Genomic DNA, 24,183 nt, shown 5'->3' with positions numbered 1-24,183 from the left:
CTTTATCCATTTGAATTCTATAGCCACCACAAATTCTTCTATTCTTCTTCATCCCTCACAAAATCCATAACGCAATTTGATACTATGAATTCATATTGTAACTAACTTTTTGCATTTCATTTCAGCTATGATTCTAAACCTCTCTACTCCTTCATTCTCTCCTTCACTTCCTCACCCTTCTTTCAAAATCTCTGAAACTTGTTCTAACCGCAACAACCCTCTTCTCATTTTCGCCACTTCCTCGCTTCACAAACCATCCAAATTCATCAACCTCAAAGCTTCCGTTAGCCAAAATGAAACCTCCAACTCCAACAACCTATTGGATCAACAGCTTCTTCACCGAATCGCCGCCACCGCCAAAGACGCCGACGAAGCATTGGAGTTAATCGCCGATTACTCTTCCGATAATTCCGGCGTCGTTTCTGCCTCTGATTGTTGCTCTATTATTTCCGCCTCGCTTGAACGGAATAATCACCAACTCGCTTTGTCCGTTTTCTACTCCATGCGCTCCACTTTTCATCAAGGTGTTTCATCTTGTCTATTTTTCCAATTTTGTTGCAGTGTGTTTTTGTTAGAGATATTAGAGTTAGTTACAAATTAGTTGCAAGTTAGTTACAAATTAGTTAAACCAGATGAGAGTTAGTTATTAGTTACAAGTTAGTTATTAGTTTGATTTTGATGACGATGTGTGTGTTTGTGTACACTGTGATCAGTTGATGAGAAAGGTCCTTTAGTGGAGAGATGGAAGTGGTCGAGGCCGAATGCACGTGTTTATACAATGTTGATTCAGGGTTTGGCTGCATCTTTGAGGGTTTCAGATGCTCTTAGTGTGGTTAAGTATATCTGTGAGGTGGGAGTGTCTCCTTCTGAAGAGGTATGGTTAAAGGAGCTTTCATGTTTCCACGTTGTTCTTCGGTCCGTCATTTCGTGTCGAGGATGTTACAAAATTTGGACCTGTTTTGATTTTTGAGGATTGTTGTAGGTTCCTTTTGGGAAGATAGTGAGGTGTCCTAGTTGTCGGATAGCTGTTGCAGTTGCACAGCCACAGCAAGGTATTCAGGTATTTATTGTTCATTGTCTATAGATATTACCCAACAATTATTATTTCTTAGTTTGATTTTCCTATGTAATTTATTAAGTTCAATTTCAGGCAAGATATTTGAATTGTGTAATTTATTACCTCCGAATCCTTGGGACAAGTTGAGGATGGTGACCTTGTCCTTTAATTTCTATTTAGTGCAAAAGTCAACTGCATTAAAAGGATAGCTCAACTACTATATTACCTTCTCGAGCTTCCATTTCATGATTGGAGAGTGATTATGAAAAAATAAATTCTATGTTTGAGTATTGTTGGATAGCTCTTGTCTCATTAACAAGAATCCTTAATGGGATTTAATCATTTTATCAATGAAGATTAATATCCAGCTTTTACAGAACTAAGGATAAGTTGTTTTCATCAAGTGTGAAGTATTTTCTGTCTTATTCTTCTGTTGTGATAAATGAGGACATAAACATTGTTATTGCAGATAGTATCTTGTGCAAAGTGTCGCTACCAATATGAACTTGTTTCAGGAAACATAGTCAGTATTCAATCAGAAGAAATCAGGTTGGTTAGTCATATCATTCACTCTATGATTTTCTTTCATCTCATCAATTGATTAAAAAAACCAAACTACATAAGATTAATTAGCATGGCTAGTATTGTTTTTTTTTAATGTATTTCCTTGTAATCAAGATGATATGTTACATTGTTACTTAATAACTCACTTTGAGTTTGCACTATCCTATGAATCACGTGGCTGACATGGAAAACATCATGCCTAATTTGTTCGTAGTATTTGGCCACTTTTTTCCCTTTTTTTAGTGTAATCAATGTTTGTCCTTTTGTTAATTTAGTAATATGTATGTGTACGGTGTTGATCATGGAGTATTCACTTTTCCTAAGGATCTCCTCCTGCCGAACGCAGCATGGACATTACAGCATGGGAAAAGGGGTTAAGATTCCTGAAACTGATGAAGCAGAGCATTCCTTCTGCTGTTCACTCTATTGTGGTATGTACACTGCACTTATCTTTGACATCTCATTTGTTAGGTCGTTTTCTGATCATAAATTCATGCAGGAGTTTTAATTGGGGACCTATGTATAGCTTGGGTATAAGTTGGTTAGTTATGAGAAGCTGGTGAAACAATGAATACCTATTGGTGAATAAGCCTTTCCAGATATCTTTTGAGTACTATACATTCACGCCTTCCTCATAGCGGTAGAGTTTTTTCTGCATAAAAAAGAGACCATTTTGAAAGTTTTTATATGCCTACATTGAGTCCTCCTGCTCAATGTTAAAAATACTTCTGCTGTCATATCACTCCACTCAGGACCCCATTTGGAGGTACCTTTATTGGTTAAAGGTTTCCTTCCTAGCTTTAAGTAATTTTAACATTTCTTTTGTGTCAGCATGTTGTCATTTTCTTTCTTTTGTATGATTGCTAGTCCCCTACCATCATTTATCCTTTCAATTTGGTTTTAGCTCCATGAGCAAATATATGTTTGTGTATTGGTATTATTTTATCAATTTGAAAATGGGCTCTGGTTCTGAGATATGAGAAACTCAAACTAGTGTGTCATAGCTTGTTGCTGAAATAGCCACATGTCATTTCCTGAGTTCTTTATAATGTCTCTCATTCATAACACCTGTACATTTTTTTTCTTCTCTTGCCATTTAGGTGGAGACCCCTTCAGGCATGGCTCGCACTCACAGATTTGCAACTGAGACAGTTGATCTACCAGCACAAGAAGGCGAAAGGGTTACTGTTGCTGTGGCAGCTCCATCAAATGCATATAGAAATCTAGGCCCCTTTAAATTAAGTTCAAGGGCACCGAATTTCTATCCTGGTGAGGCTATGTGCATAACAAACCACAAAGATGGACGGGAATCACGTCTTGTACGAGCCCCTAAGAAAGATGAAAATTCATCATTACTTAAACCATCCATCCTCTTTCCGCTTCTTGCTTTGTTTGCCACCGGCGATGCTGCCTCTGGATTTATTGATCCCAGTCTGCCTCAATTCATATCGGTTGTTGCAGTTTCATCTCTTGCTGTTGGCTCTGCTTTGAATTCCTTTGTTATCCCCCAGCTTAATCAGGTACTGTAGTTAATACATGACATTAGTTCTTTTCCCATTGATAGATGCTAATTTATCTTCTCTCCATCTAACTTGTTTTACTTCTCAAGAAGCAGTTTTCTGTTGACAATGCCGTATAATTTTATTTTTCTCGAAAAAATTAACTTCGAAGATTCTTTCATTGCTTTCAGTGATTAAAACCTCTTATTCCAAACAGAAGGGTTTGTGTTTTCTTTCTTCACTGCATATCCTTGAATAGTGAATACAGACATTTAAAAGAAATAAAGTGATTCTTATAATTCCTCTCCAAAAAAGATGTAATAAAACTCATATACATTTGTTTATCATTACAGCTGCCGCAAAGATCAGTGGAAGTAGTTGCTATCAAACAACGTCTTTTATCTCAATATGACGTACTTCAGTCTCGCATCAATGACTTAAAAGGAGCTGCTGAAAAAGAGGTTTGCATTTTGCATGATTTGTAATTAGCGTGGTGATGTTAACCTTTATTTACTTGTGTTTGCGGAAGGGGGCGATTATACTTTTTGGGCAACATTTTAGCTGTTTATCTATCCTAATTTTCAACCTTTTATATTTCACAAAAACAAGTGTATGTTCTTTTGGATAACTTCACTAGCTCATTAAGGGAGAAGTGCTTCATCTGAGATGTGCATTCTTGCTAATAAAACCTCTGTGGTTGAGTTCCTTTTTCATACAGCAATATTACATTGTTAAAGAAAAAGCTTTTAATATGGCCCTTTATATGACAATTAACATACGCTAATAATTTATAATATGCATACAGAATCCACTCTTAATCAGTCTACATTTTCACATGATTTTTGCTCCACTTGGAAGAAAAGAAGGAAAAACATAATGTCATATCGGGGGTCTAATTTGTATGAAATCCCATCCCTAATGCTGCTGTTAGTGCTCTAGATAAAAGTAGACTGATTGAAATGAATGCAAAATATGTTCACAATTGAAATGATAGAAAAATTGATCTAGTTGTTAGTTGCTGATAGAAACACTGAAAAATGTCACTATCATCCCCCGGAAATTATATGAGCAAAATTTATGTTTTATATCTTTTTTTTCCATGATGAGTGAATAAGATTGTATGAAAATAACTTTGAAGATGATAGTTTATTTCCTCTTCTGTTTAAACCTACCTTTTGTTTGGGTTAATATAATTTGATGATATTTTTTGTAGGTTTGGATTTTAGCCAGGATGTGCCAACTTGAAAATAAAATTTCTGCTGTTGGAGAACCTTCTTATCGGTAAATTGCAATAACATCATACATATATATTTCTAGTATATCTGATGAAATAATAGTTTTCTCCCACAACGATCTATGTCCTCAAGTTTTGCTAATTGTCTGGCTTCTCTTACTTTGATCTTGTCTGAAGTTACCATTATCAATTTATATCTAGGACTCGAATAAGTAAAGTCAAAAGGGTCCGAGAGAGCTTGCAGAACTCCCTTCGGGGACGAATTGAATTGATTGCTAGCTTTGCTAGGGTATGTTTTCTTTAAAAGTATGAATAGGAACCCTTCTCTCCATCTTAGAAATACATAAAGGAAATAGTTCTCCTGTTTGCTTTTGTATATTAAATCAGAAATCAATAAATGAGTGTTGATAGTGTTCTTTGGTCAGATTTCCTCAATGATTGAAATTGAAGTGGAGATGGAAACTGATGTTCTTGCTGCTGAAACTACTGGTGATGTGGTAAACACTTGATCAATATTTCCTTTGTTTCGTGAAATCTTGCTACAGAAGTTTAATTCCTTAGTTGGGAACGTCCTTGTTTTACAGGATGGTTTCACAGAACAGATAGAGCAACTCATGGAGCTTGAAAATTTAGAGGAGGTATATTCTCCTAAATGCAAATCTGTCGTTGTAGTCATGAGATGGTCAATTTCTTTCACCAAATCATGCAAAATTCCTCCTAAAATTATAAAAAAAAATCTTAGACTACGAAGCAGAAAGCCAACAATGAAACCATTTATATTCTTGGTTTTAACATGATCGTAACAATTTAATCCATATATCGAACATGGCCCTTGCTTTGTGTTGTAATAGAAATATATTATTTCACTATGTTATGCAGAGATGGAAAATGCAAGCAGAAGCAAATGACGAGGCCGAAAGACTTCTTAGCTCCCAGCCCCTGCCCTTGGACGAAGTTTAAAGATTTATGGATGTATCTGGTTCAGGCCGCAACATCATCAGTTCAAGCCTCACTTCCCTGTTCAATGTTCTGTCTTGACTGAGCAAAAAGAGCACAGCTTCCTGTCACATGTATCTTTTTAGCAGGCAAATTTTGAAATTTTTTTATGTTAGAACAATCACATTCATCATGTCTCCAGCCTTGTATATGATCATAAATATGACACCATGTTGTAAATCCGCTGTTAGTCATCTTGGTACTGTTTTTGTTAAGTATTATATTGTTAAGTTATACTATATATTTATATTATGTGAATTTAACATTAATCCATTAGTCGGAATGTATCTATCTATTGAATTCTTAAGATGCTAGACTTCGGATTAATATATTTCTATTATCATAAACACAAATTAGAGCATAATAACAACCTAAAAGTGATGTCAATTACATTAATTAAATAGTACAGTTAAAAAACAAACAATGTTGTATTGAAAACTAAAAGTAACAATTCTTTTAAATGTCATAAATATAGGGCCAGTTTGTTTTAGCTTTAAAAAAATGGATTTTTTCTTTGTATTTTTGAAAATGGCTTCTACAAAAATATTTTTCAAAATATTACAAATTTTTTTAAATTTGTCTTTTATAAATTAAAAGATTGAATTATTCATTCTATAACATAAATATACATTATTGAAGATCAAAACATAGTCAAAATCATAATTTTTTCAAAAAATCATATTTTAAAAATGATTTTTATGAAAAGCTATTTGAAATAGCTTCAAAATTAAGTGATTTTTTGAAAATTTGATATCCAAAAAAAGTTTCGATAAAATGATGAAATACCTAAAATAACATTTTAAGAATAACTATTAAAATCAAATTTTTATTTGAAGTTTTTATAAAAAATTTCTTTGAAAAATTTTTTTACACTAAAATATGTAACACTATAAAAATCATTTTTAGAAAAAGCCAAAACAAACGGGTTCATTGTCGCACACAAAAATGATTTTTTTTTTGTGTGCATCGCTTGAGTTTAGGTAGGATTCCACAAATTGTTTATTAGTACTTTTTTGGATTAACCACCGACAGCCGTCGCCTGCATGTTGGTCGATTTTTCATGCAATGATTGTTAAATTTATTAACATGATTCCTCACTGATTTCATTTTTATATTGTTAATTTGGCTATCATTGTTTTTTATTTCGTTTTATTCTCAACAAAGGAGAGAAGAGATTGAACGAAAAAAACACCACTTCATATTCCATGTTGTCTTATGATTTATGTTTTGGAGGTACTACTAATTAAAGGAATTATTATAGAGAAAGTCCTACAACACTACAACCATACAACCACAAAGTTGGAAGTTTGAATGTCTTAATATGCGTTGGTATCTTGAGGTTGGCTGAAAAGAAACAGATGGCTTTTAATGATAAAGTGCAACTCCAGTAAGATAAAGGCATATCCTAGCTTATATGCCAAATAAAAAATAACAAACCTCAGCGCTACATATATTTAAATAAGAATTATTTTATAAAAATCAAATAAATATCAAGTGTGCACAATCTTCTTTTTTTCTCTCCCTTAGTATGTTTTTACCATATTCGAAAGTATTGAAAATGTGAAGAGCTATACAAATCATGTCATGGAAATAACAAGCTTTGGCTATGACTTGAGGAATAAAAAAGAGAATATGCATTCAATGATGAAGAAAGAATAAGCAAATGTATTTGATCAATCTCAATCAGTTACATGTATAGTGTCTTGCTTATATATCAAGGAATTTGCAACTAACTAACTTGAATATAAGTAATTTGGAGTTAGTTATTTCTGTTTTGGCTAGGCAGGTGCATTAAGTATATTGTCATCATCTTTATTACCAGATCAACCAATATTGTTGTTTCACGATTTTTGAAAATTGTCACTAAATAAATTATCGGGTCAAGTTGTGGATTAAATCACTCTCTTTAAGATGTTTTGTGGTACAATTTAAAATTGTGCAAAACAGTCGATCAACCACGAAGCTTCCAGGATAAAACAATTCAATTATATACTATATACGATTATTATTTGTACACTAGATAATCAATCTAGAAATATACCCTATAATAATACAAAGACTAATCAAATATAATATAAATATCACTCCCAATATTTGGTGCCGAGATCGGTCATAATAATTTCTCAAATAATAAGAAATTTAAATATTCTCCAAAGAAAATTCAATAATGGTGATTTAACCATTCAAAATTATTTCTCACAAAAGGAGAAATTCAAATCACTCTTCAAAGAGAATCAAAAAATAAATACTTGATAATTTCTCAAACAAAAAGAAATTCAAATAATTCTCTAAAAAAAGTTCAAGAAAATACTCATAAAATTCAATGAATAGAAAGAAGGGGTGGTGCTTCATTAATGAGAGTGAAGAAGAAAAAACACAAAAGATGTGTGTGTTAGAATGAAACACGTGCATTCCTTATATAATGAAGTAAGTTAGTCAAACTATCTAATCTAAGTAAATATGAGATTAAGGAATTTTTCAATTAACACATCAATATGGAGATGAATTTGAAAAAAAAAATCTCTAAAAAGTTGGTGCTTGGACAATATGAAAAACAAGTATTAATAAGAGTGAGAACGAAAAAACTCAAAATAATTTATTTTTTTATATTTTGAAATAAAACATGCGTATTCTTTATATAATAAAGTAAGTTTGTCAAAATATCTAATCTAAGTAAGCAATATGGGATTAAGGAACTTTTTTTCCAATTAACAAACCAATGCCAAAATATCTAATCTAAGTAAGTAATATGGGATTAAGGAACTTTTTTCCAATTAACAAACCAACACATTTATTTTTCTAACATCGTCAGATTTAAGAGTTTTTTTTTCAAATTCATCTTCATTTCAGAATATTGACATATTCATATAGATATCTCTTGAAGAATTTTGTCTTAGTTGTCAACCATTAACTACCTTAAAATTATTTGTATGTTGATTGCGGTTGACATTCTATTTATTTTTATGTGTAAATAAATGTCACAAGTGTTGTGTTCTCAAATACCATTGAGATGTGAGATGTTGCGACAGACCAGTAGTTATTGCGCATGAATAGTGTCATCATTGTACTATAAGACAAAAATATTTGTTATAAACCTTATCTCGGTTTTTAAAATGTTATATGCACATTTGACTCTTGACACTACAACTATTTCAACGATATTATCGGCCCATATAACTAGTTAGTGATCCTTCTGCCTGATTTTCAAACACTTTCTCATTGAATGTAACATATATTTTCTACGTTCGCACTCCTTAGATCAATTGATATTTTTATCTTTAAAAAAATATGATCAGATCTTACCAAAACATAATTCTTCTTAGGGTCCTTTTCCCAATGAAGGGTAATAATCAATGGCATTTTAACTATGTCTCTTTGGAGTAAATTTTATATTAATTTATACTGCAATTTTAGGTTTTAATTCCAGATATATTTTATGAATATATTTGTGTTTGTGCCTACTTATTAATTAGTTTAATCTTAGGTGTGTCTGAGTAGAACTTTCTAGAATGTGGGACATGAGGACTATCTAATTGGCATACCTCATGCAAGTTTTCTGATGAATGATTAATAACGAGAATGTTCATTTTGTTTCAATATTTTTGTTTTAACGAATATGTTCGATATGAAAGTAGGAATTACTTGGCCATCAGTTATACACTAAAATGGTATAATAGATGTCTAACTTAAAAAATTTTGACAGTTGAATCTGAGACAATGAAAGTGTCTCAGAGTCAACTGAAAATTGCTCCACCATTTTAATAGCTACATTTTTACAGGAGTACGTTCACTCCCCCATTGATATTGGTTCTAAGCCATATTCTCGATCAGATCATATGCAATATTAAAGGTTTTGTTCGTTAGAGTTCCGCTAGCTGTGGAATCAATAGTCATTCTTGTGTTATAAAGAAGATCGTTATAAATTGTATGAATGATAAACCACTTCTCTAATATGTGGTGAGGATAGGCTATGATCAATTTCTTATATCACTCCAATGCTTCAAAAAGCGATTTCCCGTCCATCTGCCTGAAGTAGGTATTTTGGTTCCTTAATTGTGCAGTTTTGTTAGGCGAGAAGTACCTTGCAAGGAATGCTTTCTTTAACTCATTCCATGTCGTTATTGAATTTGACGGTAGAGACCATAGCCAAGACTGGGCTCTATCTCTCTGAAATAAAGAAAATAAACCCAATCAAATGGCTTCGGGGTCGACGTCATTACTTTTCAGTGTGTCATCGAATTGCACAAAGATGGATAAGTGCAAGTTTGGATCCTCGATTGGGTTCTTGGAGAATATGTTTTGTTGCAATGTGCCGCATCTTGAAAAATACGATCATTCGCGAGGCGTTCGCGCGCTCGTGGAAAATGATTCGACCAGAGTCGCCATCGAACTTTATTCATTTTAATGAAGGAAATGGAAAATATTGATAAAACCCTTAAAAGAAAAAGAAGATAGTCATCGCAACTATATTCGGGTCCAGGAGTCGATTATGCAAGGGGAAGGTATTAACATCATTCACGTATGTTGTAATCAACGGGAACCTTTTAGTTAAACTTGCCATTGAATGTTAGTTTATGTTAATTATTTTCTTTGAAATATAAAAATGCAAAAGGAAAAGAAATGGGGTCGCAAAAATGTTTTTATTAGGGTGTTTTGAAAAGATTGTGGGTCTGGCTCATACGTATCCTCAGGTACAATGAGGAACTCAAAGCTTCATAGTTCGGCGTAAGACAAAATATGTTTTTGGGTTTTTTGTTATAGTGTTTGACCAGACGTTGAATCTCGCTCATACGTATCTCCATGTGCGATGGAGAACTCAAAGCTACATAGTTCTTGGCAAAAAACTAAGTTTCTTGGTTGGTTTGTTTTTATTGAACAAGTGTTTAGATCGCATTCTAACTGTCAAAAATCAACAACACAAAATTTATTTACAATATTTTTCTAGTGATCCAAACAATCAAACCTAAATATGCAGGAAAACATCCAACACAACATCAAAGTAATTACACATCACGAACCGAAAAGTAAATTGAAATCATGAAACAACCACACAGAAAGATTCAAAATACCAACCACTATGGTAAAATCGTTGTCGGTTTAAAGGAAGTGAGTTACTGTTTGTTGTTAGTGTGGTTCTGTCGTGCGACGTAGTGGTGATGTTGATGGTGTCGGAAATGGATGTTTGGGTGATTGTCAGAAAGTGATAGCGGAAGGTTAGTTCATGGTGGTTCAAGGGTGTGGTTGTTGTGATGAAAACGATTTACAATGGTGATTGAGGGAGTTAACTCGTTTGATGGTGGGGTTTTGTTTAAAGAGTTATGGATTAGTTACGGAAGATAGTGAAGTATGGTATGAGTGTTTACATGGTGGTGCAAGGTGAAGTCGCAGGAGGTTGGTTATGTAATTTTGTGGCTGGAGTATAGTGTTAAATGAAGTTAATGGAAACATAAGAAATAAGGGTTTGAATTGGGTTCCAAGAAATAAAACTTTTGCAACCTAAAGATACAAATAGAAAACTAAGCACAAAACTAATAAACACAATTATTTTTATCTTGGTTCGCTGTTAACAAAGCTACATCCAGTCTATCCACCAAGGTGATTTCTCCTTATCAGAAGGACTTAATCCATTATAATCAAACTTGATTACAACACAAAGACTATTTCTTAATGTCTTCTTGAGTAATTCTGACTAAACCCTGATCATTCAAGGAAATACAATCACAAAGATTGAGATACAAAGTGTGTTTATAAGATGCTTCTAAGAAAGCAAAATACATAAATGGATTGCAAGTATATCACACAAAATATATTCTATGAAGAGTATGAACAAAAGTTCCTTGTGTGTATGTTTCTTTTATCTCAAATATATCACAAAATGCACTGTTCACATATATGATAATCCCTTAGGCTGTAGCATTGTTCCATTCTTCCAAGTCTTCTTTATATAGGCAATCAAACATCCATTAGTGGGTATAATTGGAATACTTAAATACAATTATATCCTTGCATAATTGTCTGCGAAAATGGGAGATAAAATGGTACAATAGTACAGTCTTTAGCCTACAAAATCAGTGTAGTAGAAGGAATATTTGATCTTGTACTACATATTATTTTCTCACATAAAAACTTTTTGATCTTATCTTCAATATTTAGAGGCTTATGATAAATAGGTGATGAATCATGCATATAAGGAAGAATAAGAGTCTAGTTGAGAGAATATTCAAAAACTTGGTCTTCAGAGTCTTGATCCAGTTCATCAGAACCTAGTATTTTCGGAATCTGGTGACACAGTTCATCATAGTTGTTTTAGCGCAGGGCTTTAGAGCTTATCAACATCATATGCTTAAGAGTTATAAAGCTTTGGATATACAGTGTTTCATAAGCATTGAGTACAAAATCTAGAGCTCGATTATCTTGTAGAACACATATCTCAGAGTCAGAGTGCATTAGGTTCAGAATCTGATGACGTCACACGTCATTCACTCAAAGTCATAACTTGTATCTAGTATCTGCGAACTTAACAAAATTATTAGGTTAGAAAATTGTTCTCTAAGAGTCTATGTATTGTTATCATCAAATCATAAGGCTAGATGAAGAATCAAATCTTGTTCTTAGAATCTCCCCCTTTTTTATAATGACAAAACCATGAATTTTGATGAACAACTTTTACTTGGTTTAATCACATAAAAGCGTCAGAGTGAGGTTTGTTAGTTCCCCTGAGTTTTATACTATTAAAACTATTTCTCAACTTAAAAAATTCAGAGTTAGGTTTGTAAGCTCCCCTTGAGTTTAAGACTTAAAATAATTCTAACACATAAAACATTTCAATCAACATGAAAGAAATAACTTCCCTATACGAGGAAGCATGGTTAAATTTTCTTCTGAACTTTCTTGACTTCATGTATCAAAATGTGTTGTATCAGAAAGTCTGATTATCGGGAATATGTCTTGTGTCAGAGTCTTGGTTAGACTTGTATCAAATCTTGATGGGACATATTCCTTGTATCAGAACTTGATTAGAAATTCTCAATTTCTTGTATCAAGGTCAGGTTGGAAACTAGCTTGAATCAGAGCTTGGTTTAAAAATCATATAAGTCTGGTTAACTTATCTTATGAATAACCTGATTAACTTAACTGAAAAATATCCTCTTAGTAATATTGGTGAACTTTATCAAAGTTCCCAGATTAGTGATTAGAGTCAGAAAAGTAAGAAGTATCTGAGTCAGATGTTTGGGAGTCATAAGGGAAATAAGTATATCAAAAATGTGTCTACTCTTATCCCTATTTGTCATCAATCAAAAAGATAAACTAAATAAAGACAAAGGATAATGACAAAATAAATTTCATTTCATTCAGAAAAAGATATCGAAATTAAAGGATAACCACTTAATAAATAAATAAAAAAGCAACATTTAGAAAATATTTTGGATTCTAGGTTGGTGGTGGCAGTCTTGACAAGATAACTTGAATCATACCTTAAATATTCATGTTAGTATGAGTCTGTACCTTGAACATATCGTCTTTCTTGTTCATGTGAGTCCTAACAGCCACATTTTATTGCTTAATCTCTTATAGAGTCTTCAACACAAGAGGAATGGGTTCAGCTTCCACCACTGGCTTAGTTCTAGATACAATTGCAATCTCAGTTACTGGAGGAAGAGGAGTGAGTTTTGTCTCAGCTTCAGCTTGAGAAGTAAGAGTTTCTGGAAAACCAGTTTCTGAAGGAGGAAGAGCTTTTGGAGGAGATCTTGGAGTAAACATCTCCACAAGAGGCTTTATGACTTCATACAACTTGTTATGAAATCTCCTCTGAGCATCTGTGTAGCAAAGTTCTTTTAACTCCCAGGAACGTGAATTCATCCATCTTTTGAACTCAGTCCATACTGCATCACTCTCAGCATGATTTACACAGTTAATGCAATATTGCATCACAAAGTGTGGACGCTCATTTGCTTCTGAATCAAACTGCCTAACTAGATCATCAATCTCCTCAGGTTTGATGATAGTTTTAGGTTCAAGTTCTGTCTCAATATCAAATGAGATGTCTATGGTTTGGTCAAAGGATTCAAGGGTTAAAAGTTCATTCTTTCTGATGTTTTCCATGAAAGTATCACAAATAGGTTCGTTTATGGTTTTAGGTTGAGGGGTGTAGTTGTTAGTGTTGTTGTGTCTTCTGGGAAAGCTTGAGCTTTAGGAATGGTGATTATGAAGGAATTATGGATGGAATTTGTGATTTCATAAGGGGGTTTTCTGGTAGATTTGGTTGAGAGTTTGTGGGAATGGTTTCAGTAGTTGGTGGTTGTGTTGGTTCAGATGGTTATTCAGTGGTTATAATATGGGGTTATTTAGATGTTGTATTTTTAGTTTGATTTATAATTTGAGAGAGAAGTGTTTGTGGTATTTGTGGTGGTTCAGTTATAGTAGTTTCTGATGGTTTTGGTACATAAGTAATAGTTGTTATCGATACAATAGGGGATTGTATATGGTTCCAAAAATAATTGAAACAGGTGGTGTTGGAGAGGAGAAGATGAAGTATTGTTGAAAATATTATCATAATTAAAATAGGTCTCAGCTAAGGGAGACTTACCATGATTTCTTCTTTGAGCAGTAGACACTTCAGTTGGCTTAGCCCTTCCACAACCAACAACTTATGCTTCAGGTCCCATAGCATTACTCAATATGTCAAAAGTTTTGGCCATCTTGGTTGGGGGATTGGTTATTCTGGAAGGTTCATCACATGTTAACCTGGACTCCATCTTCCTCTTGAGAGAGTATACATCAGGAGTAGTTTCTGGAAGTTCATTGTAGGAGTATGCTATTGGAGCTACATTTGTTGCCAGACAGTCAACAATATATGACTCCACAACTTCTTGGGGATCTTCCTTGGTGAAGAGAGGATAATCTACAATAGGAATTCTTCAGGAGGCAACATACTTCCTATCCAAAATTTCTGAAGGATCAGTGACAACAGTTATCAATGACATGTTCTTCATATTCCTTCCATTTAAGGTTTTCCTAATGTCAAACTCAACTTATTTGGTTAAACCAACTTCTATCAGGGTTTGAACCAGGTTTCTCTCAAAAAGAATATTTAGGATAAGTCTTCCTAGAGGTATCCACTTTTTGGGCTTTGGAGATCCATCCCTAGTTTCCTTGACTAGCTCCCTCAGATACTTGAACAGTATTGGAGGTAAATTCATCTTTGTTCCAAAAGATAAACAGTACAACATGTACTTCTGATATGTGTTGATGTAATCAAAAGAGCTTGTTCAGGGCATGTGGTGCATACAACCCAGAAGAATCTTAAACCATATTTTGAGATGGTTGTTCAGATGCTTGGCGTTTTAGGAGTTCTTTCCATCCTGGAAAATAACTTCAGCAATCTCATCCAGCTTGGCCTTCTTAGCTGGCATGTTAAAATACATCTTCCCAGAACCATCATGATTGAGAAGTTTTGCTATAGACTTATCAGAAATGCTGATCTTGTGCCCTAACATATAAGAGCTAACTTGAAGATTTGAAGCTTTTGCAAAAATCTAAAATTGGTTTACCAACTAGGGTAAACATGCCCTTTGATATGATCAAATAATTCTTCCCAACCTTAAGATTTCACCCATTCAGTAAGGTCAAACCCATTTGCTTTTAGGTTATCAAAATCTGCAATCAACTCATAGAGAACTTCTAACTGCATAACAGGAGTAGAAAAAGTGAGTCCTTTGAGTCCCTCTTCCTATTGATCTTGTTGTTGTTCTTGGTTTTGAGTAGATTTTTGTTGTTGCTTTTGAACTTGATGTTGTCGAACTCGTTGTTAAGAATCAACCACGGTGAGGAACTAGTGATTAGGGTTGCAGAGAGGATGAAGGTTTGAAAGAGATAGAGTATGGGTTTATGAGTGGCGTAAGTGCGTAAAATATGAGTGAAGTGGGTTTATAAAGGTTTAAAAATCATGACAAAATCTTGAATAGTGAAGCCATTCTGAAATAAGGGAAGATCTAGAGAGATTTTTCTAATTCCCAAGAAATCTCTTCACCCAATGCATCACTCAAGTGTTAAAAGCGTTTCAGTTTTTAAGACAATTACCAAGGTTGATTGACAGTTAATTAATGTAGCAATTGTTCAGAATCCAAAAGATGGAACATTTAACCAAGAGGTTCTGATTGGATACATTTGAATCATTAGACCTTCTCACTTTAGAAGACTCAATGTTCAGCGTCAACGAAATCTCAGAGTCTCATTCAATCATTCTGAGAAATTAAACATTCTGAGTCATTAAACTTTTTCATTCTGGACACAAATCCATTTTCAAATTCTTCAAAATGAAAACAAATATGTCTTCAACAAGGGGTTTTGTAAAGATATCATCTCATTGATGGTCTGTATCAATAAATTTAAAATTTAAAATTCCGTTCTGAACATAGTCACATATAAAATGATGTTTAATCTCAATATGGTTAGCTCTAGAATGTTATAAGACCCCAATTTTGACCTTAAGATCCCTCATGATATCTCATCATATGCATTGGCTTTGGGATCACACCTTAGCATCCTCCTTACCCCCTCATTCTTTGGGTTTGCATTGAGAGAGATCACCAAGCATATTTGATTGTATAATAATTTATTTTTATTTGTTTACTAACCAAAAATACAAAAATATGTCTATTTATAGCTTTGTTTCTTTTATAGGTAGTGTGTGCATCCACCAATGCCTCATCAAGCTCACAATTAGGGTTTTAGACCCTCAATGCAAAAGACCAATCAAGAGATGGTTTAAATTGGCTCTAGACATCATATATGGATCCACATGATCTTCATTTATCATTTTGATCAAGAATACATCAAGAGTTTGAAGCTTGTTTTCCTTGGAAGCCCTAATTCATCTGGGTATCTTATGTGACTTCCTCAGCAAGTTTATTCAACATTTGATCAAAAATATAAAGTTATACTTCATTATACATCATATTATGCATATATTATCCTTCATGAGTCCAAGATATCAAGAGAACTTCAAGTTTGCAAGTTGGTTCATGGTTGTTGACCAGAGAAATTCAACTAGTCAAAATTGGGGTTCACTAGACCCTATCTCCTACAATATTGTCATATGAAAATGATTACAAGAGAAAATTTACTCCTTATGAAATTCCAAACAACTTTCATGTTGAAGTCAAGAGCTAGTTTTGCTTGGAAAGTCATTTTTTATGGTGAAAGATTATAGGTCATTTTGTCTGAACCCTAGTTAGGAGGTCAACTTCCAAGGATCATAACTTGCTCAATGTTTATGAGATGAAGTCAATTAAAGTTTCATGATCAAATTCAATATTCCCTCTCCAAATTTTATTCTTTGAAGAAATTCAAATTCAACTTGAAATTGCATGTGTCAAGAGGAAACGTTATAGGTCATTTTGGGTCATTACCATTGAACAAGAGATTTTTCTCAACTTCTAAAATGCAGAACTCCTTCATGAAAAATCAAAATGAGGTCAAATTTGTGACCAAATTGAAAAGGTTTGAAAGATATACAACTTTGATGAAGTAACATTTTCCATTTGAAGCCCATAGCAAAAGTTATTCAAGGTGGAAGAAGTGAACATTTGGCTTGGTAAAAATTTCATTTATGTTTAATTTTCCAAACTTCCACCTCAAAATTCATCATGATCCAAGCTTCAAATGGAAAGTGTTAAACACGAAAGTTGTTCCCCTTGATCTCACCTTTCCAAAATGTCCAAGATCATCTCATTTGGCCAAGAATTGAGGGACTTGTGTATGTGTTCTTCACAAGGTTCCATTTGGTAAGATTTATGATTAACATTCATTTCCTTTATGCGTGGTAATATGACACCATTTCAGGTTGGATAACACAATATTATGGATCATTTGGCATCAATGGATGGGCCTTTCACACCCTCATGCATCCATGCAAGGGAGATTTCTATTTTTGGCATTTTGAATGAAGTGTGTGGAAAGTAAATGCATAGCCTATAAATAAGACCCCTCATGCTCAGAATTGGGGACACCTTGCCCAAGCTTTGAACCTGCAATCCTAACCCTCACCATTAGAGGATAAACTTGAAGATTTTCAATTGAAAATTGAGTTTCAATTTCACTTCAATTTTGAAGTTGAAACTCCAAGAATCCAAGTCATTCCTTGATCCATTTCACTTCATGCAAGCATCTGAAGTCAAGCCAAGGCCAATTGGAAGAAAGATCAAGCAAGATTCAAGCTCCCTCGAAGGTGAATTTTCAGAAACTTCATCTCTTCGATTCTCTCTCAATTCTTCACCATTCTCTTTGATTTTTGGTTGGCTGAAGTCCTACCAATGTAGGGAATAAGATTGAGTTGCTTTGAGATCAAATCGAAGCAACTCGGTTCATGATCCTCAAAATTCAAATCCTTGTATCTTTTTATATACTTGAAATTGGAGAATATTGAGGCCAGATTCGAGATCCTGAGCATTTTCTCTTTGAAATAGTATCCTTGTTTTTCATTTTCCATTGAGATGAAGTTGGATTAAGGTCACCAGAGAAGATGACTGGAGCCCTAGCTCCGGTGGTGTGTTGGCACACCTCGTGGCAATCTGATCATGTTTGAATGTTTTGATCTGGGTCATTGCTTTTGAATACCACTTGTACATGCGCGTTAACTGTGGACTATGGTGGGTGATACGTGTTTGGCCATCAGATCTGCCACCTCAATTACTGAGGGAGATCTGATGGCCCTTGTTTTTTCTAATTTCTTTTTATTTTCTGAATTTTCATTTAATCCTTTTATTTTGTTTAACTCATATTAATTTCATTTTTTATCCAAAAAATATGGGACTTTCACAAAAAATCTTTAAATAATTTTCTCTTCCATATTTTGAATTAAAATCATTTTTGGATTAATTTTGATATTTTTCATGAATTAAATGTTTTTGTGCATATTTTTAATTGTTTAGAAATACTTATGACTTTTCAAAAATAGTGTTTTTTTGTCTAAGGTCCTTTGACCTTGTTTGACCTAGGATAAATCCCTTGGCCATTTATTTGGTGTTTTGAAGGGATTTTAGATTTTGACCAAATGGAAATGTATTTTAATTCACTTTTAATTGGATTTCTAATTGATTAAATGTTTAAAAATATTGTTGAGCCATTTTATGGTCTTATGATGTTTGACTTTCTGTTTGGGCATTGGTCAAGGTTGATTTGATTTTTGTTGGATCAAAACCATTGGATTTAGAGGATTGATGAAATGTAAATTTCATCTCCCAAAATGAATGGATGGTTTTGATTTGATGAAAATTCTCCCTTGGTCAATTTGTGTTTCTATTTTCCCCTCCCTCTTCATCTTCATCCCTATTCTCCCTCATCCCTTATTTGACCAATAAAATCTCTAATGTCTAAAGGCTAATTGATTCATCAATGACCTTGTGTCAGATGAATCAATACAAGTATGACTGAGATAGGTCCCTCCCTCTTGATCTTTTCTTTTAATGTGTGGTATGTTTTAGGAGTTTGGTTCTTTATACCAAATCTCTAACATGCATTAACACCTAAATTTTTATTGCCCGGCCTCAGATAGTTGTGACTTCTACATAAGTCCAATTACGATTGCTTAACATAGAGCTAAATTTGACCCTAATGGCATAGCATTCTAGTAAGTGAGATTGTAAGTCTCCCATTCTTCATGGTATTGTGTGGAGACTTGACCTTTTTTCCTTTCATGGGAGCTAGTGGCATACTTGTTGAATTATCCAAGTTGGATCCCTTCTCATGGAAGATGTCTTGGTTTAAGGATTCATACTTGTGAATAAATGGTTGTGTGTTCTCCAAAGAATGACTTAATCAATTAAAAATCACCACTAACACTTGACTAACTTTTAACTAACATTTGACTAATTCTTGTTAATATTGCTTTACTTTCAAGTCATTTACTTTATGCAATTTAAATTTCAGTAATTTATCATTCATTGTCATTTATATTTCATTTAACTTGTGTATGTTTATGTCATTTTCACTTTGCTCATTTGAGCCATATCTTGTGATTGTATATATTGTTTATGTGTTTTGGTTTTGTTTGTGGTCTTAGGACCTTAAAACACTAAATAACAACAAAAAGCCTAAAAAATATTTGGTGGACTATTGATCTTGATCTGAACTCTTGGACTTAGAGTTAGGCAACATTCCATGTGCAAAAAAGACTTGGCCAATGCCAATATTTTGAGACTGAGTTATTGTGAACTGGGCCTTCATCTGAGACAAGCCTTGGGATTTGTTTGAATTCATCTGCTACTCTATATTTGTGCTTAATTGTTATTTTGGTCTTGTGTCTGATGCTTTGCTCTGAGTTGATCAAGGAATAATTCATTTGATACATGAGAAGACAAAGAAGGTCGCTAGCTATGGGATTTGCTTGCTTGGATGTGGTTATCTTTATTTGATGCCCTGGTCTTCATAATGTTTGGATATTACTTGTTTTCTTATTGCTTGTTGCTTGTAAAAGTCCAAGGGAATATGGGTTTCTATATGACATTCTTGTCTGTTGGATTGCATCCCATTGGTCATATCTTTTCAAATCTTAACTTTTAAGTTTATGCTTAGGATAGCCTCTTCATCTCCTCCCACTTCTTAAATTTCAAAATCTCTCCCCATTTTTCAAAAACTTTCTTTTGCTTGTGATTTCAAACTTATACCTTGTTTTAATTATTAGAAACTTTGGCCTTATGCCAATGAATTTTCCAACTTTTTCTTAAATCAAACTTGTAAATAAACTTAACCATATTGACTTAAAATTTCAAAAGACAAAAAGATCTAACAACTTCATTCAAATTTTTGTCCCTTTGTGCCTTTTCATTTAAACTGTTGTTAAAAACAACTCACCAACTTTGAAATTTTTACCACGAACTACGAGGTTTTGATCCCTCATTTTTATGTTGGTAAGTAGGCACAAGACCGAAGGTTTTGTCAAACACAAAAATATAATCAATGAAGTTCTTTCTCATCCCCATACTCTATTTTTTTCTCAAACATCTTTTATACCAAAAAACACATACACACATAAAAAAGGGCTCCCTAGAAGTACCTAGGATACTTTGGGTGCTAACACCTTCCCTTTGTGTAATCAACCCCTTACCTGTAATCTCTGGCATTTTATTAGTTTTGATTTGAAAACTTCTTATCTGTGGTTTTTGTTCGTACTTTTCCCTTTTCCTTTAGAATCAATAAAAGTGCGGTGGCGACTCTGGTTTTATTGACGTTAAGCTTATCCATAGCTTGATGGTCATGAATTTACCGCTACAAATGTAAAATGAGATTCTTAGATACACAAAAGCCTAAATATTATCACAAAGAATAGGAATTTGACTCTCATATATCTGAAAATCTTCTAGCTAACTTTTCATCCAGAGCATTTGAGTTCTGCATCCAAAAGCTGCAATATATTCAGCTTCTATTATTGATAGTGCAATAGTTGATTGCCTCTTGTTGGACCGTGAGATCAAGTTGTCTCCCAGAAACTGACAGCTTCGATAAGTGCTTTTTCGTTCAAGTTTATCTCTAGTATAATCATCATCATAATAATCTACTAGTTTGTACTCTTTTCATTTTCTATAACACAAGCCAAATTAGTAGTACCTTTAAGATACCTGAAGATCCTCTTAACAGCTGTTAAGTGGGATTCTCTAAGATCTGATTGGAAGCGAGCACATAAACATACACTAAATAAAATTCCAGGTTTATAAGAAGTTAAATATAAGAGAGAACTTATAATACCTCTATATACCTTTTGTTTTACTTTTGTACTTACACTTATGCTCACAAAGTTGAAGGCTAGATGTTAGGCCATATTTGAAGGAGAAAAGCGATCCAAAACACAAGGAATTTAAAAAATTTCTCCTTTAGTGACCCTTACGAATGGGGATGATCAATGATAGAATTGTTACCTCTTGTGGCGATCGAAACCTTTGATGCAGATCTACGGAGCGATCACGAACGTTGAATGGTGACAACGCCTCTACTCAGTCCACACGAACGGATTCCTTCAATCTCAGTGCTAGCTGTTACGAATGAAGGCTTTGAGAGAGAGAGAGAGAGAGAGAGAGAGAGAGAGAGAGAGAGAGAGAGAGAGAAACGAAACTACAACTGCACAAATGCTTATGTACAAGGGTTCTATTTATAGAACCACTTGTGTGGGCTGCAAGCTAAAAAACCCACTTAAATGTATGTGGCCCATATCTTATGATATGCCAAAATCACTTAAGTGTGTGGTACCTTACCATATTTCATATTCTACTTAAGTACACCGTACCTTACGATGTTCTACAATTCACTTAAGTGCACATTACCTTACGGTGTTCCTTAGTTACTCTATCTCTCATCAATCCGTCCTTTTGTGTGTGACCCTGTAGGTTTTCGCGACATTAGCAATTATATTAAATCACGTATTTAACATAATAAACAGTGAGCGGTATCTAGCAACACATCACTACTACCCAAGACACGAAAATGTCATGTGATCTGACAAATCCTTTTGTGATAATACTTGTGTGTATAATTACCCTTTTACCCTTATGTCTATATTGAACACAAGGCATATATCGTGCCATCCTTGTCCAGTTCAATATTGGGCCCGTAGACATTTATCCTGTTACGCAGGATGGGAAAATTCCATCTAGGTCACTCATGTCCCTCAGCATGCTTCGTGGAGTACCCATCAACTGTCTTTATGGTCATCCAGTTACGGACAATGTTTGATCAACAATAAGGCACTCGACTCTACATCTAGGGTCCATAGTGGTTTCAGGTCGAAGGGTGGTATACACCATTATCACCATGAGAATAACTTATGGCACTTAGATATTCTCATAGCGGGTCAATCCAGTATAAATATTACTTTCAATATTCATACTTATGTTTAAGACTTGATAACTCCTTATCTGTGATCCATGAGATGTGATCATCAGTCTATATACATAATAGTCTTAATGCTTTAATGTTATCCTACTTCATAACAAAGCTCAACTACGGATACTTTAAGAATAGTATCCTTATGTTTAATGGGATCTCATGATTAAGTCACACTTGATACATTAAACGGACTAGCTATTGTAGGGACTTTATTAAACAAACATAATAAAGAAAAAGCCTTTTTATTATTACTAAATAATTCGATACAAGTACCAAAAGTATTGGTCTCTAGGGCTTACACCAACAACATTTTCTAGTATGTGAGCACACAAAGTAGTACTCATAACAAGCATAAGATCACACCATAAGCTAGGCATACATGCATGCACATGCCATAATTACTCCCCATTGTTGCCACAATTTAGAAAAGGTTTAAAAAAGAAAAACCAGTGCATCACAGAACCACAAATTGAGTAACAAATCATGAATATAATGCAGAAGGATCATTGTTAAAGGTTTATTATAGAACCAGGAACACACGAATTAAAACATACCCAAATACAAAGGGAAGAAACTGAAATAACTTCAATCTTAACATAACTAAAACATCAAACTTCAAAATAACTTTCTTCAGAACCAGTTCCAACTTTACGACTTCAGTCTTTAGAGCTTGATTATTCTTCTTCACTTGAGGATTATGAGCTTCCAACTTCTTTATCACTAGAAGATTGCTCTTCCTCTTCAGTGTTAGCTTTTTCTTCATCCTCAACCTCCTTTTATTTGGTCATCATTTTGATCAATCCATACATATTCCTCTTCCCGATGGTACTTGCAGTAATTATCTTTTATAGAGCCTTTGACACTTCCATTAGCTCAAGTAACACATCTTTTTTGGTGGCTTTGGATACTAGATAAGAATTTCCACCAACAACTTCACCTTGGTGCTTTGTCACCATAATGTTTGGATCATGTGTTATGACAAACAGCCTATAATCAAGATTAGTATACCTGCCTTTTTGTTTGGAGTTTCTGCAGTATGCACAATGTTGGATGTTGGTTTAAAATAATTCCAGTGATTAAATAAGGAAAATCTATGGGAAGCTTCACAGCAAAGGAGTCAACATGTTTCATGGTTTGGTCAAAGACATACTCTCTAAAGTTTAGCTTGGACATGGTTCCTATTTGATATATTAGCTTGTCCAGAGCACAAGTTATGCCTGAACCGTGGTTAATGGGTGCACAGTTGGCTGCACCGATCCTGTGCATCACTGTATATTTTACACTCAATCTTCCAAAATAGAGTAGACCTTTCTTTAGCCATTGCTTGACTTACCCAACTATAATTTCTTTTACAACTTTGTCAATTCAGGGTACTTCATCAGATTCTTTAGTCTTGCTTCTCCCTTAATATTCATTAATAAATTTAGGAGATAATTTCACACAATAACCTCTTACATACACCTTCATAAGTTCTTTTCTTCCTTCAATCTTGCATTCATTGGATATGTTGACAATGAACTCCTTGACCAATTTCTCATAACAAGGACCAATATCTGACATTGTCTTCATTAGTCCAGCATCCTTCAGAAAATCCATAATCTCTTGATAATCAAGATCTTTTTTGCTAAGCTCTCTTTCACGAGTAATTCTTCTTTCAAACACATACTTCCACTTCTGCATACTTGCTTCTGAGTGGAATGATACATTATCTAAGGGGCGGCTGGAATATTATTAGGAATTATTTTTCCTCCAACATTTCTCCTAGAAGAGGTCACAATGTCCTGGACATCTAGTTCATCATTTGTCTCAGAGTCACTTGTTTGTGTGACAACAAGTATTGTCTGCGCGATTTGTACCATTTTATAATGCAGTTTGACTTCTATAAAAGGGTAAAAGGTAAAAGAAAAAGGGGTGGTCATTCTTTGATTGGATTTTGACAGCGAAACAATTTGGGG

At 33.9% G+C, this 24,183-nt stretch overlaps 1 protein-coding gene across 2 annotated transcripts; it reads left to right on the top strand.

Annotated features, from left to right (window-relative positions):
- Positions 1-18: 18 nt before the first annotated feature.
- LOC127106506 (uncharacterized) lies at positions 19-5,626 on the top strand. Of its 2 annotated transcripts, XM_051043792.1 has the most exons (12): positions 19-524; positions 714-874; positions 983-1,060; positions 1,527-1,606; positions 1,968-2,052; positions 2,722-3,141; positions 3,474-3,581; positions 4,334-4,401; positions 4,556-4,643; positions 4,780-4,851; positions 4,939-4,992; positions 5,234-5,626. In XM_051043792.1, the coding sequence occupies exons 1-12, from the start codon at positions 128-130 to the stop codon at positions 5,312-5,314; spliced, it is 1,692 nt and encodes a 563-aa protein (XP_050899749.1). In that variant the 5' UTR covers positions 19-127; the 3' UTR covers positions 5,315-5,626. The 2 variants fall into 2 exon arrangements, 1 of the variants encoding a protein (XP_050899749.1); XR_007795414.1 differs by lacking the exon at positions 4,556-4,643.
- Positions 5,627-24,183: the final 18,557 nt, after the last annotated feature.

The sequence above is a fragment of the Lathyrus oleraceus genome, chromosome 7, assembly GCF_024323335.1.
Source record: "Lathyrus oleraceus cultivar Zhongwan6 chromosome 7, CAAS_Psat_ZW6_1.0, whole genome shotgun sequence".
NCBI lineage: Eukaryota > Viridiplantae > Streptophyta > Magnoliopsida > Fabales > Fabaceae > Lathyrus > Lathyrus oleraceus.
Note: the sequence above shows the minus strand (reverse complement) of the source record. Positions and strands in the feature narration are given on the sequence as shown.

Bases quoted from the DNA above. Each gene is read 5' to 3' on its own strand.
- LOC127106506 (XM_051043792.1), top strand. From the start codon at position 128: ATGATTCTAAACCTCTCTACTCCTTCATTCTCTCCTTCACTTCCTCAC. The intron at 1,607-1,967 runs GTTGGTTAGTCA...TGCCGAACGCAG, and splicing joins ATTCAATCAGAAGAAATCAG to CATGGACATTACAGCATGGG. The intron at 3,142-3,473 runs GTACTGTAGTTA...TTATCATTACAG, and splicing joins TTATCCCCCAGCTTAATCAG to CTGCCGCAAAGATCAGTGGA.